This window comes from Brachionichthys hirsutus, chromosome 12, assembly GCF_040956055.1.
Source record: "Brachionichthys hirsutus isolate HB-005 chromosome 12, CSIRO-AGI_Bhir_v1, whole genome shotgun sequence".
Classification (NCBI taxonomy): Eukaryota; Metazoa; Chordata; class Actinopteri; order Lophiiformes; family Brachionichthyidae; genus Brachionichthys; species Brachionichthys hirsutus.
Window position 1 is genome coordinate 12,513,514 of NC_090908.1, and position 14,140 is coordinate 12,527,653.

General features: G+C 56.5%; 2 protein-coding genes across 2 annotated transcripts in view; both read right to left on the reverse strand.

Annotated features, from left to right (window-relative positions):
* Positions 1-146: 146 nt before the first annotated feature.
* hecw2a (HECT, C2 and WW domain containing E3 ubiquitin protein ligase 2a) lies at positions 147-11,775 on the reverse strand. Its single transcript, XM_068746695.1, is given in 31 exon segments — positions 147-2,625; positions 2,845-2,957; positions 3,068-3,153; positions 3,241-3,355; positions 3,554-3,700; positions 3,776-3,905; positions 4,023-4,121; positions 4,207-4,359; positions 4,484-4,597; positions 4,712-4,832; positions 5,010-5,092; positions 5,286-5,369; positions 5,485-5,581; positions 5,671-5,773; positions 5,872-6,006; positions 6,085-6,270; positions 6,511-6,635; positions 7,075-7,181; positions 7,288-7,438; positions 7,527-7,619; positions 7,699-7,972; positions 8,111-8,946; positions 9,014-9,114; positions 9,195-9,334; positions 9,423-9,592; positions 9,731-9,797; positions 10,033-10,127; positions 10,221-10,328; positions 11,254-11,304; positions 11,307-11,378; positions 11,381-11,775. Coding segments are annotated over 31 exon segments (4,521 nt in total). The 5' UTR covers positions 11,634-11,775; the 3' UTR covers positions 147-2,513.
* Positions 11,776-13,769: 1,994 nt separating this feature from the next.
* The window catches only part of pgap1 (post-GPI attachment to proteins inositol deacylase 1), a 4,007-nt gene continuing 3,636 nt past the window's right edge, over positions 13,770-14,140 (reverse strand). Inside the window, exon 14 of the mRNA XM_068745977.1 lies at positions 13,770-14,114. Coding sequence (XP_068602078.1) covers positions 13,770-14,114 — 345 coding nt within the window. The remainder of the gene's footprint in view (positions 14,115-14,140) is intronic.

Below are 14,140 nucleotides of genomic sequence, written 5' to 3' on the forward strand. Positions count from 1 at the left end.
TCATGTTAATTTTAACATGAAGTGAATCTCTTCTCTGCACGCAGGCTATCATCTCTACAGTTCTAATGCATGATGTCTGTATCTTCACAAAGTTACCGTAACATTTGTTCCTCTATATTGCCTGAAGATTTAAAAAAAAAAAAAACTTGTTTAAATTTCATTTTTAAATTTCCTGTTTTATTACAATCATCGGGGTGAAATGAAGACACACAAACAGGAGCTTTGCATAGAGTGGAATTCTGAAAACCGGAGCTGGTTCCTGTATTAGGAAAGTAAAGAGGTGAAAGGGTCTTCATTTGTGGAATAAATAACCGATTACCGGTCTTCTGTGGGGGGGGGTTGTTGAATTGAAATAGACGGCAGGCCGAATAGTTGACTTTGCAAGCCCCAAACCTTTGGTACATTCGGTGCAAAATATATATTTATACACACAACAGGACAGACATATATACACAAAGAGACAAACAGGACCACGTATGGAACACAAACATGTGCACATTTCACAGAATCATGACAGCCTGCTCCCACGGGGGTCAGCCATCGGGCGCCGCGACCAGAGTGACCAAACCACCGCCTCCCTCGCCCTTTATTCTCAACGGATATCCTCATGCAAATAAAAAGGATAGTAAGGACAGTGTGTTGCACTAATTCTGCATGCAATATCGAGCTAGAACACAACGCCACGTAGGGGATTCTGGCCCAGGGCGGCTCACAGAGCTGACCAGGGGGATCCCGCATGCAGTATTGGACCGGGAGGGGGGGGGGGGGGGGTGCCAAAGTCTGCCTCCACATCTGCCATCACATGGGGGGCTGTCTAAGCGCTGATCCAGCCCCTGCGGCGTCACTCCCACAGGACTCTGTGCAGCGGGCGTAATCCTGCACCCCATAGAAAACAGCATTTGTGTGTATCTAGGACGGGGTGAGAAGGGCCCCCAGGGTTTGGGTCCCGCTCCAGGTCCAGACTTCTTTCATCCCATGCTTTCAGGTCAGCCCCATTGTCTGGCACGGAGGCCGAAGCTCTGAGGCGCAGTATCCATACCGCCTGGTGACGTCAGACCCGGTCAGGTCAGGTCATTCGAGGAGATTTCTGGTTCTGTTTGTTTGTTTTTTATGCACTGGTAGCTCAATACTGCCTCCTGGTGGAGAATTTAAAGCATCACTTTTAAACTTTCATCTTTGATTTGAGACGCTTGGAATAAGGGAATAAAATGACGTCCCTTAATTTCACTTTACACTCCAAGAGGCACTAAAACAATCCCCCCACTGCAGCCCGACCCGACTCCTGCAGCCGCCTCGTTGCCTTTTCATTCAGTTTTCCTCCTTCAATCCATTTTCAGGGGCCGATCAGAGCTGCTTGAGGTTAATACATTCATCACTCTCATTGGCCGGGGAAGGGGGGGGGGGGGGTTATGTGTCATGTTCTGCGTGATAAATGTGTGAAAGACTTCTGCTCCAGCAGAGAGTGAGAGGAAGCAACAGTTTCTTATTCCCGCGGCCTGTAAATCGATTTATCAGCCTTCGCTCCGACAGAATCTAACATGATCAGTTCAAATATTTAAATGCAACAGATCTGATAGTTTTTTTTCCATATTCAACACGAAACTCTGTTTTTACTGACGACTAGAGTCCAAATGATTCATCAGAGACACGTTGAAATGTGTTGCAGAAGCGTTCCCCCCCCCTCCGACGGCCCAACAGAAAGCCCAGAACCATCTAGAACAGACTCAGGAGGCTCAGAGTCCACCAAGACCCGGTTCCAGAAGAAGTCCTGGATCGTTCCAGAGGCCGTCACAGTTGGCTGATAGAATGCCATAACCTGGGACTGTTCCAGAACTGGAGGCCTTTGTGAGGAATAGGATAGGATTCCTCAGGAATGCTGCCAGAAACCGGATCAGGATCAGGATCAGGATCAGGTCTCTGGGAAGAACGGGAGTCGCTGCAGTCGTCAGTAAACGCAGACTTTCATGTTCTATTTAGCAAAAACACGTAATATCTGAACTGTTGTTGTTTGATCCGATTATTGCAAACAGCTGGTAAACAAAATATTCAACTCATGCTGATTCCAGCACCCGTTGTCATGACGACGGCCCACAAATGTCTCCGATGGTTTGTGAGGAAATGCGCCAGTGGAAAAAGAATGTTTTCTAAACATAAAAACATGGTTTTATGCAACTGTGTTGTTGTCGCTGTGTGTGTGTGCGTGCGTGTGTGGGTGTGGGTGTGTGTGCGTGCGTGTGTGTGTGTGCGTGCGTGCGTTCATAATGCTGCAGCTCCGGTGCAGACAGAACACCGTTTAGAGGAGGTCCAGGAGGAGCTGCGTCTGGGAGGAGTCCAGGGAACAAGGCCTTTAGCTGAGGAGATAAAGCACACGCGTGACTCAGAGCCGCTCTGCACGCCGTCCAACCCGCCGCCCGCCGGCCAGGTGAGAGGAAGGCGGGGGAACCGGGAGGAGTCCCGATGACAGTCGAATTTCAGCGTCCCTCCGCTCAGAAACGAAGATGAAGACGAAGACGCTACTCCAAACCGAAGGTGCTCGTCTCCTCCACGGCGGTGACCAGCTTCTCGTAGAGCATGGAGAAGGACGGGTACGGCGGGAGGTCCAGGCGGTTGAAGCAGGTGTGAGCCCTGCAGAGGCGATTGGACCAGACGGTCGTCAGGACGGACAGAACCACAGCTGCTGCGTGTCCAACATTTAAACGTCCATGTACGAAACAAGCAAGAAGCGAAAGTCTGGTTCACAACGCAGTGAGGGTCAGAGCGTTTAGTCTCTCGCATCCTTAAAGACGCTCCTCAACAGATTGGTAATCAATACTTCATGCCCCGTCCTTCCGCCGGACAGCCTACCTGGGTAAGGAGGTGATTTTGCCCCACTTCTCCACGCAGAACCTGCGTGGCCCGTTGCTGCCCCGAAGGGAGGCGAATCCCTCGTAGGGAATGCTGGAGGTTCCCGTCACGAACTAGAGATGAGAAGGACGAATAAATCAATCAGCGCCCCCACCCCAAAAGAAACACCCCCAGGAAAAAGAGGAACCCCTCGCCGCCACACGGGGGCGCCCACGTGACCTACCTGCAGCAGCCTGAGCCTCTGCTCGTTGTTGAACCTCTCCACGGCAGCCCAGAACCAGCGGATCACTATGTGGTTGTCATGGTAACCTGAGGGGAGATGGATGATGATGATGATGATGATGATGGTGGTGCATGAGTCAGAAGCTTCCGCTTCATTTGGGACGTTAGAAGTACCTCCCCGGTATTCCGTGTTGTTCCTCCAGTCCGCCAGGTCGATCTCGGCGGTGCCGGCGATCACCAGCTCCAGCTCCCGGGCATCGAACACGGACACCAGTCGCACATCCACCACCTGACAAACACACACACACACACACACACACACACACACATGCGTGAACGCACGCCAGAAGACGTGGGGTGGGAGGGAACTAGCGGCGTTTCTAGGATCAGATCCCAAGGGGGTGGAGCTTGGATCCCGCCTCCTCCCACCGCCAGTTAAAAGCGAGGGTCCCGGTGATCCACGTGTTCCCGTCGTGTTCCGCTGTACCTCGTAGAACCCTCGGACCAGGCTCTCCGTCTGCTGGGCCACTCCCCTCTCGATTCGCCACTTCACCATTCGCTCGATGTACTCCTTCTTGTTCTTCTCCGACACCGGGATGCCGGCGCCGCCCGGCTTCAGCTCTCGCTCTGTAATCTGCAGAGCCGCGCCTTTAAAGCCCGATCCGTGTGCGGGTGTAAAGCCACGGACGCTCCCGAGCTCCGCCCCCACCTGTCCGAAGACCTCCTCGTTGACGGTGAAGGTGAGGTCCAGCATGTCCTCGATGTCGTTGTCCTTCATCCACTGGAGGCTCTGGTGGAACTCCTCGTCCAGGAACTCCAGGTCGCTCAGGTCACACGGACTGCAGGAGGGGGGGGGATCAATCAGGGATCGATTGCCTGCTCCGACTCGCCAGCCAGGGGAGGCTAAAGGTTGAACGCCTGATGGACAACAGGAAGCGCCAGCTGGCGGGACCTACATCCGGAGGAGCCCCTTGTAGAAGGGTCGGGTAAAGAAGGCGTCCAGCAGGTACTGGTGGACCAGAACCAGGCCCAGGATACGCCCACTGAAGCGGAACCTGGACACACCGCAGGAAACACCGGCGTCACGCCGCGGCCAGCGGAGGGGCGCTCCATTTCGACGTTCCGGAGGCGGGGCCTCACCATTCGTGGTGGTTGTCCACAAAGGCAGACATGGGGCTGATCTGGACGGTGTAGGTGTCGTTGGCCGAGTACTCAAACAGGCCGTAGTACGGGTTGAACAGTTCTCTGGACACCAGGAAGAAGAACTCCCGGGAGGGCCCGCTGTAGTCCAGCCTGGGGGGGGACACATGACAGGAGACATCGGTAGGAGCCGGAGACAAACCGCCGTGCAGACATGTCCCGTTTCTGCATCAAAATAAAGGCGTGGCTTCCTCTCTGGGGGGCGGGGCTTCCTCACCCGTCCTCCCCCACGAAGCTGACGTAGAGTTTGCTCCTCTGCAGGTCTTTACGGGAGTAACACATGATCTGGTTGAAGGCGTCCTCCAGGAGGTGATCCCTGCGTATGACGAGCCTGGGAGCGCGCACACACACGCACACACACACGCACACACACACACACACACACACGCACGGTTCTGTAAACATCCAACAACCCAAACCTCCGTCTGCCGTCGGCGTTCCTTACTTGACTTTTCCCGGTCCCTGTCCGTATCCTTTGGTCTCCAGCTTCCGATAGAAGTTCCTCAGCTTCGCCTCGAAGTCCCGCTTGTAGGGCGCCGGCGCGCGGGCGTTGGCTCGCTGGGTGCCTGCAGCATGGAGGAGGCGGGGGGGGGGGGGGGGGGGGGGGAAGGGGAGGCGACAACAGGAGCGTGAGAGCACCGAATGGAGGCGACAGGTTTGTCTTGGTCTCAATTCAAATGCACCAAATGTGGAAATGAAGGTGCTTAAAAAGAGAGAGAGCGGTAAAGAGACAACGGACTCACCGGGCGAGCTCTGGGGGGACGACAGGCAGTAGTTTGGGTGGAGTAACGGCGGCACGTATGACATCACTTCCTCCTCAAACAGGCTGGAGACGAAGGAGGAGGAGAGGAGAGAAGGGGAATTAGGTTTCTGGAGGTGATAAAGCCAATAGGACACACGCACGCACACACGCACACACACACACACACGCACACACACACACACACACACACACACACACACACACACACACACACACGCACACACACACACACACACGCACACACACACACACACACCTCAGCAGCATCACGAGGTCGGCGTCGCTGGAGAGGCGAGCCAGCCCACTGACTCCTTCACTGCGAATAAACTGCACCTTCTCCCTGCTCACACACACACACACACACACAAGTGTGTGTTCAGGGTGACTGATGATGATGATGGTAAGAGGAAGACCCATTATTATCATCATGGACCGATGACAAACACCGAACCTACTTGAGCGACTGGTTCCTGGCGAGCTCCGGCTGCCGCTCCTGCAGGACCTCGACCACGTTGGGTTGCCGTAGAAACGCCACTATCTTGTCATTGTAGGCTGGAGAGAATCGGGACAGAGCGTTCACGTCCGCGTCCCGGGGGGGGGGGGCGGCTCACACTCACCTGTACCTGCGGCGCGCGACTTACCCACGGGAACCGCGTCCTGGTACTGGCTCCTGGTGGAGCCGCTGAAGGTGCTGGAGGGGCGGGGCATGCTGGCGGGGTTGGCCCGGCGGGAGTCGTCCACGACCTGAGACAAGAGGAGACCCTACAGGTCAGGTCCTTCCTGGTCCCGAGTCCGACCCACCTCCACGTCGTCCACCCGTCGGTCCGTCCGTCGCCCCTCACCTCCCCGGCGCTGTGGCTGCGCTGGCGGCTCAGGTGCTGGCGGTGGGCCAGAAGCCCGGTGGACCGGGAGCTCTGGAGGGGGAGCCGGGGGTCGATGAAGGTCGTGGAGCGACAGTTGTGATCCACGAAGAAGGGCTGAGGGTCGAGAGGCCACAGCGGAGCACGGATTAACGGGCGAAGACGCGAGCGCAGGTGAGGGTGGGCGGGGCGCACCTTCCCCGTGTGGTCGTGCTTCATCTCCCAGCCGCGGGGAAGCTCCAGCTGCTTGTTGGAGAACGTGTTGAGGAAGGTCACGAGGTCGCGGTTGTGCTGGTAGCGCTCGAAGTAGTGGGCGTCCCGACGCACCTTGCTGATCATGTGCTTCAGGCAGGTGTTGCTCGTAAACATGCGGTAGGCACTCTGGGCGGAGTCAGCAGACAGGTGAAGGTCAACAGAGGGGCGGGGCAACATTTGCCAGATTGAAGACGGTGGCGCTTTAATTATGCCGTCGCTCAGCGAAGCGAAATAAAGTCTCATCTCCCCTGAAAAATGCTGACGATGCACTTTTACGTTTACAGTCCAGGGGGGGGGGGAGCGAAAAGGCTGCGTTCAGGAGCGCAGGACAACGGAACGTCTCCTCGAGGAGGGGCGGGGACTCACGGGGTTTGAATGCAGCACAGTGAAGAAGTCCGGGCTGCACAGGAACTTGGCGCTGGGGGACTGGAGCAGCAGGGAGAGACGGGAGCGGCCGGAGGACAGAGCGATCGGACCGTCTCGCCTGTAGTCTGCAACGGAACAGAGGATCAGGACGGGGGGGGGCAGAACCAGGAGGTTCTAGATTGTTCTCGGTATCTTTAAACACCAACCATGAAAAGTCAAAAATGAACCAGAGTTTATTTTTAACTGATTCTTGAATCCAGAAATGTTAAAATGTAATATTTGTTCCTGACCTCATTCTGGATCAGAACCAGAAGACATTTTTCGGACCCCTTTATCATTTTTGGTGAGTGAATCGAATGCGATTTTAAAATATATAAATCCTCCATTATAAGTAAATGGAAAAAAAAATCCAGATTTTTGTCATTTTAATTTCTTTGTATCCAGGCGGGTATCCGGACCGCTCTGAAAACGTAAACGGGATCCGAGTTGGACCTTCAGGTTTTTATTCATCGAGATCAAACAAACAGAAGACGGACGCTCCTCGGCGGAGGCGATGAAACCGACCAGAGACGGACTGAGGCAGCAGTTCACTCTCCGGCTCCGGGAGCGGCTCCGCCGGGGGCTCTTCGGCCCGGTCGCTGTTCGTGATGGTCCGCCTGATGCTCTGGTACCTTTGACCCAGAGCGAAAGAAAGTCCAAATCGTATCAAAGCGGAATGTAAAAGAGGGCGTTTCCTTTCTGTCCTCCGCCCCCCCCCCCCCGGGATGATGAGCCCACCTGCGGTTCAGCTGCTCCATCTGCTGAATGGAGCTGGAGCGGGTCAGGCCCTGCGGGGCGGGAGGTCCGGTGGGACGCTGCCAGGTGGTGGTTCTGTTCACGTGGTCCACGAAGAAGATCCTCCCGTGGCTGTCGATCCGAGCCTCCCAGTCTGAGAGGGGATCAAAAGGATCCGTGCGTTGGGAACACGCACACGCGCACGCACACGCGCACACACGCGCACACACACACACACTCACTGGAGGGGAGCGGCTCGTCCACGCGTTGGTACCGGTGGATGTCGTGACGCGCCGAAGGAAGGGAACGCTCGGGGTGGCCGTTGACGTGCGCACCTAAACACGGAAACCGCTCGGCTTTAAAGGGGCCGCAAACAAATATCCTTCTCCCAAAAAACGACCCAAATCAACACACCTTCCTCTTCATCCGTTTCCGTGGCGTCCTCGGGCGGCTTTGTCCCCTCCCCTTCCTGCTCGCCAGCCACGCCCCCGGCCACCTGAAGACTCAGCCTCCTCATATTGACCTCCATCTCCTCCAGTTGCTGGCCGGCCGGGGAAACGTCGTCAGCCTCGTCGATAACGACTCGTCCATCGTCTTCGTCATCTACCGCATGATTGGTTGGCGGCGTGCAAGAAATTAACGTTCCTCCCGGATCGATGGCCACCGCCGCCGCTCCCTCTGCGGCTTCCTGTAAAATAGTCCCCAGAGCGACGAAGATCAGAGGCGAGGATGAAGCGCCAACTACCGATGCTACAATAAGAACCTGCAGTTCCCTAAATGGCCACTTGGGGTGAACGCGTGACGCATGGGAAGAGAATGAACTCACCACAGCTGCGACCAGAGTGATCGGGCAGCTCTCGGACGAAGGGGAGACGGTCTGCGGCGCCGTCGTCATGGAGCAGGAGTCCATCTCTGAGGTGGCGTCCTCCACGGGCCCCCGCCGTTCCTCGGTCTCAGCCTTGTGGGACGCCGCCTCTGTGCAAGCAGCCTCCTCCACCTCAGAGAAGACGTCCGGCTCCAAAACATCCTCCAAGTCCTGACCCGCCCTCAACTCCTGCATGACATCCGCCTCGTGGGCGGTGTCTTCTGCCTCGCCACCTCTAGGCTCCTCCCCCGTGGTGAGTTCCAGCGCTCCACGCTCCGGTGGGAGCTCAGGAAATGTGTCGTCTTCATCGGGGTCATCGACCTCTGGGGGTTCACCGTTCATCAGCAGCAGCGGCGACGGTGGCAGCGGGAGGATGTCGTTGGAGCCGGACCTTTCCTCGTCCTCGTCCGAATCGATGTGCAACATGGCGCTGAGCCTCGTGTGCGTGGGGAAGCTGGAGCGGAGCCTGGGGGAGGCCGCGCCAAGCGGACGCTCCCCGGGGCCCTTGGGGGCCTCGATAGCATCCAGGCCATCAGCGAGTGACCTCCGCAGCATCTCGTGGCGTGACACGCTTTCAGGTCGAACAAATTTACCTTGGGCGGCAACAAGAGGAAGACTCTTTTCCGGAAAGGCCGCGGCGCCACCCCCCCACACGCTTTGAGAGCCCTGGGGGCCAATCGGAGAAAGGCCTGCAGAAATCACCCCCGGGAGGTGGAGGGGCAGGTCCTCGTCGTCGGACGGAGTCCCCGGAGCGCCGTTCGAGGCCGACGCGCCAATGATGGAGTCGGGAGAGGCGCCTACGGGAGGCGGAACAAGTTCAACCAAAGATCAGGCAAACACCTGAAACGGAACTGGGAGACTTACCGTCGGCGCCGGTGGAGGTGAGCTCCACTTTGAACTGCAGCTGACCGCTAACGAGCTCCGTAGGCAGACGGCGGCACAGCGGGAAACTGACCGGCTGGACTCTGGACAAAGACACGGAGACACGTCCGGGTGAAGCCGGCGTCCCACACGAGCCGCGCCTCGCGTTTCGAGTCCCACCTACCCGGGTATCTTCTCGAGGAGCCGCTGCACCGGGATGCCGAGCTGACCGAGGAAGCGTTTGATGATCGGACGGCTTTTCGCGAACTTGTCCTTGACCTCGATGCACAGGATGTCCGTCATCAGCGCGACGAAGGTGTACTTCTGCGGGGACCCGGACACAAACGCCGTCGGCGCAGTTCCAACCGGCGCCTGGATTTCCGTGGCGTTCGAACGCCTCCGCCGTTTTTACCTCGCCGTGCCAGGTGGGGTTGGTGGTGTTGGCGATGATGGCCGACCGGCGTTCCTGTCCGTGGTGGCTGAAGACGGGGAAGACGCTCCTCTTCCCGGGGTGGATAGACATCTTCAGGTATGGATCCGGATTGAAGAACATGCCCTTCTTCAGGCCGGTGGCGCGAAGATCTGCGACAGATCACCGGCGGCGGCGGGTTTAAGGGTGCAGGTACATCCTGGTGGTCAAACGCGGTCTAACCTCGGACAGGAAACTGATATTATTCTGTCTTTCTGTCAGGAGATCAAAAGAGAAAGCCCTGAACTCACCGGTCAACGTGAAGCTGATCAGTTTCCGCGGGTGGTCGACGCCCACCTGCTCCGTCAGCCCCTCCACCTGAGCGAGGACAGACGGCGTCACACAGGGAGCGCGCTAGCAGGAGCGGGCTAACCCCTCGCTCCCCTCGCTCGCGTCGCCGTGGCGGCAGCAAGGCTTCGTTACGTACAACTCGAGAATGAACCGCTCTTAAATGAACGCGAACACGTATTCTGCCGATCCGACTTTAACCCGACTCGTTTGACGTAAACGTTCAATCGTCACGCGTCCGGTTCTCAAAGCGAGCGACACGAACCAGGGCCGAAGGGTTCTTCACGGTGATGCAGGCGGTCGTGGCCCTCAGGGCGCCGCTCACGCCGTGGTAGTACTTGAAGCAGATCTTGGTCTCAGCTGCAGAGGAAACACGTGGGCCTTTGTTCTCATCATCATCATCATCATCATTCATGAAATAACTAAATCACCTCACGTCTTTCGGTGACTTACGTTCCAGAAAGTAGGCCCCGGGCTCGAGCCTCCAGACAATCTGGCCCTTCTGGGTTCCATTCACGCCTCGGTTCTTGCAGTCCCACACGTTGGATGGACTGGTTTCATCTGGACAAGAGGAGTTCTGTCAGCGTTCACATTTCCAAACTGAAGTCGCTTTATTAATCCGACAATTATCCGGCACAGAGAGACGACTTCCGCCGCTTTGCTTCGTCGGATCGTCTTGTGTTCCAGTTTTTGGATCATCACTTTGCGGCGTTTTAAAGCCAGAGGAAACGGCGGCAGCTCGGGTTCGAACAACGCACACGACGACAGATTGACAAAGAGGAGGGGGGAAAGAATTATGTCGGGATGATCTCAAAAGCTGACTCTGATTCTTTGGGCTGTTAAATAGTCAGAAATGCAAAAAGCAGAATAGTTAGAGGTTCTGGATTTTAGTCGTAAAATTATATAATCTGGAAATCTTGCGTTCTTTCCAGTGACCAGCAGGGGGCGACTCTCCCATTTTCAAAAAGAAGATTTAGGAGAAAATGACCCTTCTGTTACGGCATTTGTCTCCTTAATGAACTAAAAACAAAATGTCCTAATCTAAATTCCTAAAGAGAAAAACTAAAAATGAAAGTTTGTGACGAATCAGTGCAGAATTCTGGATCGTCTGGACTCTGGACGCTATTTTAAATTTACTCCTGCATTCCGTTCCACCCTGATGGGATGCAGGTCAACGTCCAAATTCCCGTCTCTAAGCAGGATGAGCGTCTTTCCTCGGAGGCTGCAGGCTTTGCGATGGTGCAGATGTTATTGTACACCGAGCTGCTCCGTGTCGAGTCAGCCCCCCCCCCCCCCCCCCCCCGGAGCTGTGGGGGGGTCTCAGCTGCTCCCGTTGCAGTATCGACTCAGAGCTGGAAGCTATTCTCAGCTCCCGATCGTGGAGCGCTGGCATCAACCGAAAAGCTCCGAGGCCAGGTCGCGTTCGAGGCCCATTGTGCCCGTGCTTTTATTTTGAAGGTCTGGTCTACGTTGATAGTCGCCTCACCGATGTGGTACAGCCCGATCCAGTCGGTGGCGTCCACTTCCTCCTTGATGTCCAGGATATGACGAGGTTCTGGCCGCGGCTCAGCGTGTACTCCGGCGTGGAGGCCGTCAGCGAGGACCGGCTGTGGAGGTCACCAGGTCGGTGTCGCTGTTGGCCCGGGGGAGCCCGATGGGCCCGCTGGCCACGGAGACGGCGTCCGCGGCGGCGGCGCCGCCCCTCTCCGCCAGGGTCCGCAGGTTCTCTGGGCTCAGCGTGTGCCGCAGGTGCGGGCTGCGCCTCCGCGGAGCCGGCAGGTGCTCGCGGCCCCCGACCGAGAGGTTGGGCGGGTTGTGGGAACGGGTCCTGGGGGGCAGGACTGCGGTGGCGAGGGAGGGACGCATGTTTTGGCGGTTGTAACCCGAGACTTGGCGATTACAGCATCGACGCCTTCTCCTCGGAGGCGCCCGTCATCGACCCGCTTGGCCCGCTAGTGGCGGCGGAACCGTGGAGAAAGTCCGGCGAGATTTCCCGCTCTCGTTTGAAAGGAACCTGAAGATGGAGAGAGAGAGAAAGAAACGAAACGGTATTTGGTTTAGTGAAGGGAATAAACCGGTCGTCATGGTTACGCAGGCCGTGATGCACCTTTCACCGTTTCCTACATTTGTACGACACCAGTCGGTTGAGGGATTGTCTTCCCAATGAAAATGTGCACGTCGACCAGACACGGCGTGCAGAGCCGTGATTGGTCCACCGAGTCGTGTGGGCGTGTTTTACAGAACGGTCAACTCATCTGGTGCAAACCGGCCTTCCCGCCGCCGAGGAGGCGAGAAAGAAACGACGCCATTCCACCTGAATCATCGCTACGTGACCGCCGGAGGCACGCACGCACATGCACGCACACGCACGCACGCACACACACACACGGCCTCTGGGGGCTCTCTGTGCACGCCGCCTCGGTAAGAACGGAGGCAGACGGTTCAATCAACGAACGGCGGTTTGATAAGTCTCAGAGGTGAAACCATTTTGTCTGTTTCATAAAGTAGCTGCAGTTTTCATGTGGGGGGGGGGGGGGGGGAGGTCTCTGCCTGCCCTTCCTTCTACTTGAGATCACAGCGGCTTTAATGCTCACTGTGCTTGTTTATTCTGCGGCGGTTAGCATGGCGAGCTAACGATTGTTGCTCTTTCTGCCTGTCGATGGCTGGCGAAGCGTCCGACGCGCTTTCAGACACGCCGCACGTCGGCTTGGCTCACGATTAGTCATCGTGGGAAGCCTGGTAATCGTTTCACAAGCGATTTATCGCTGATCAGTAAACGGACGTGAGGCGTCTCAAACGGCGTCTGAGATTCTGGATCAATCCAGATGGAGGCGTTGATGTTGATGTAAGATCGGCGGCGTTTGACACGAGGAAAGCCTGGATTCGCCTGACTCGGCGGGATTAGCATCACACGTGCACACACACACACACACACACACACACACACACACACCCTGGGATTTAGGGCAGAATAAAACCTTCATTTCTGATACAGGACGCCGTAATCCCGCTCACATGTCCCTCAGACCCGTTCCTGTGGAGGGAGGGGCCACAAACAGAAACAATGTTTGGAAGTGTGGAGTTGTTATGTAAGTGCCCCCCCCCCCCACACACACACTATTTCTCCCATTATAATCCGATTCCTCCACGGCTCTGACCCACGCCGGATTAGGGATTGATTCTCAGGGAATAAACAAGAGCGTAATACGAGAAACTGGAATAGAACGCCGTCATCACGGCGGCTGCACCGGCGTGCTCGGAATACTGAAGAGAAGAAGAGCTGCCGCAGAGGAGCGGGGGGTGGGGGTGGGGGGGGGGTCCTAAGGCCAACGCTGAGGCGGATCTACATTCTTCACTTTGGACTCTGTGAGCAGGATTCAACAGGCCAATCAAATCTCACAATGTTCCACCATAATCCAGATTGGGATTATATCTGGATCTGTAGTCCGGATACGGAAACAAATGTCACAGAAAAAAAGTTGTGATGTCACTAAAGGGGAGGTGCCCCCCCCCCCTGATAAACCTCACAAGGTTTGTGTAAAGCTTTACAAAAAACACAGAAGCGAGATGAAGAACGCACCCTCGTCTTCCTCCCTCACAGCCCGAAGCAGCAGCAGAGACGTTGGTACAAGGGGGCGATCGATCAGCCGGACAGCTGGGGGGGTAAAGGGTTAAAGATGGATCGCTATAGCAACGGATGCAGGAAGCGTCCCAGTTTAACTCCCGACTCATTGGACGGATTCTGACGTCGCAGCCTGGGAAGCTCGGGAAAACTCGAACGTCCAATGAGGCGGAGACCACGCAGAACGTCTCATCCTCCGGTTCCAGAGAGGTTCTGAGTTCTGCGTCAGAACCAGACAGGAAAAGGTTTTCAGATTCCATCAGTGTCCACACTGGGGACGAGATAACCCAGTCCACCAGAACCACGGAGGGCCCAACGGGTCCTCGGTGTTCGCCACAGACCTCAACCTCGAGAGCTGCAGGAAAAAACCTGCACATGGATCAAATCTGATCTGGCCTGGGTTCTGATCTTGGGTCCTGATCCCGGGTCCTGATCCTGGTCCTGAATCCTGGGTCTGATCTTGGGTCCTGATCCCGGGTCCTGATCTTGGGTCCTGATCCCGGGTCCTGATCCTGGGTCCTGATCTCGGGTCCTGATCCCGGGTCCTGATCCTGGGTCCTGATCTTGGGTCCTGATCCTGGGTCCTGATCTTGGGTCCTGATCCCGGGTCTGATCCTGGGTCCTGATCCCGGGTCTGATCCTGGGTCCTGATCTTGGTCCTGATCTTGGGTCCTGATCCCGGGTCCTGATCCCCGGGTCCTGATCCCGGGTCCGGATCCCGGGTCCTGATCCCGGGTCCGATAGATTAAGC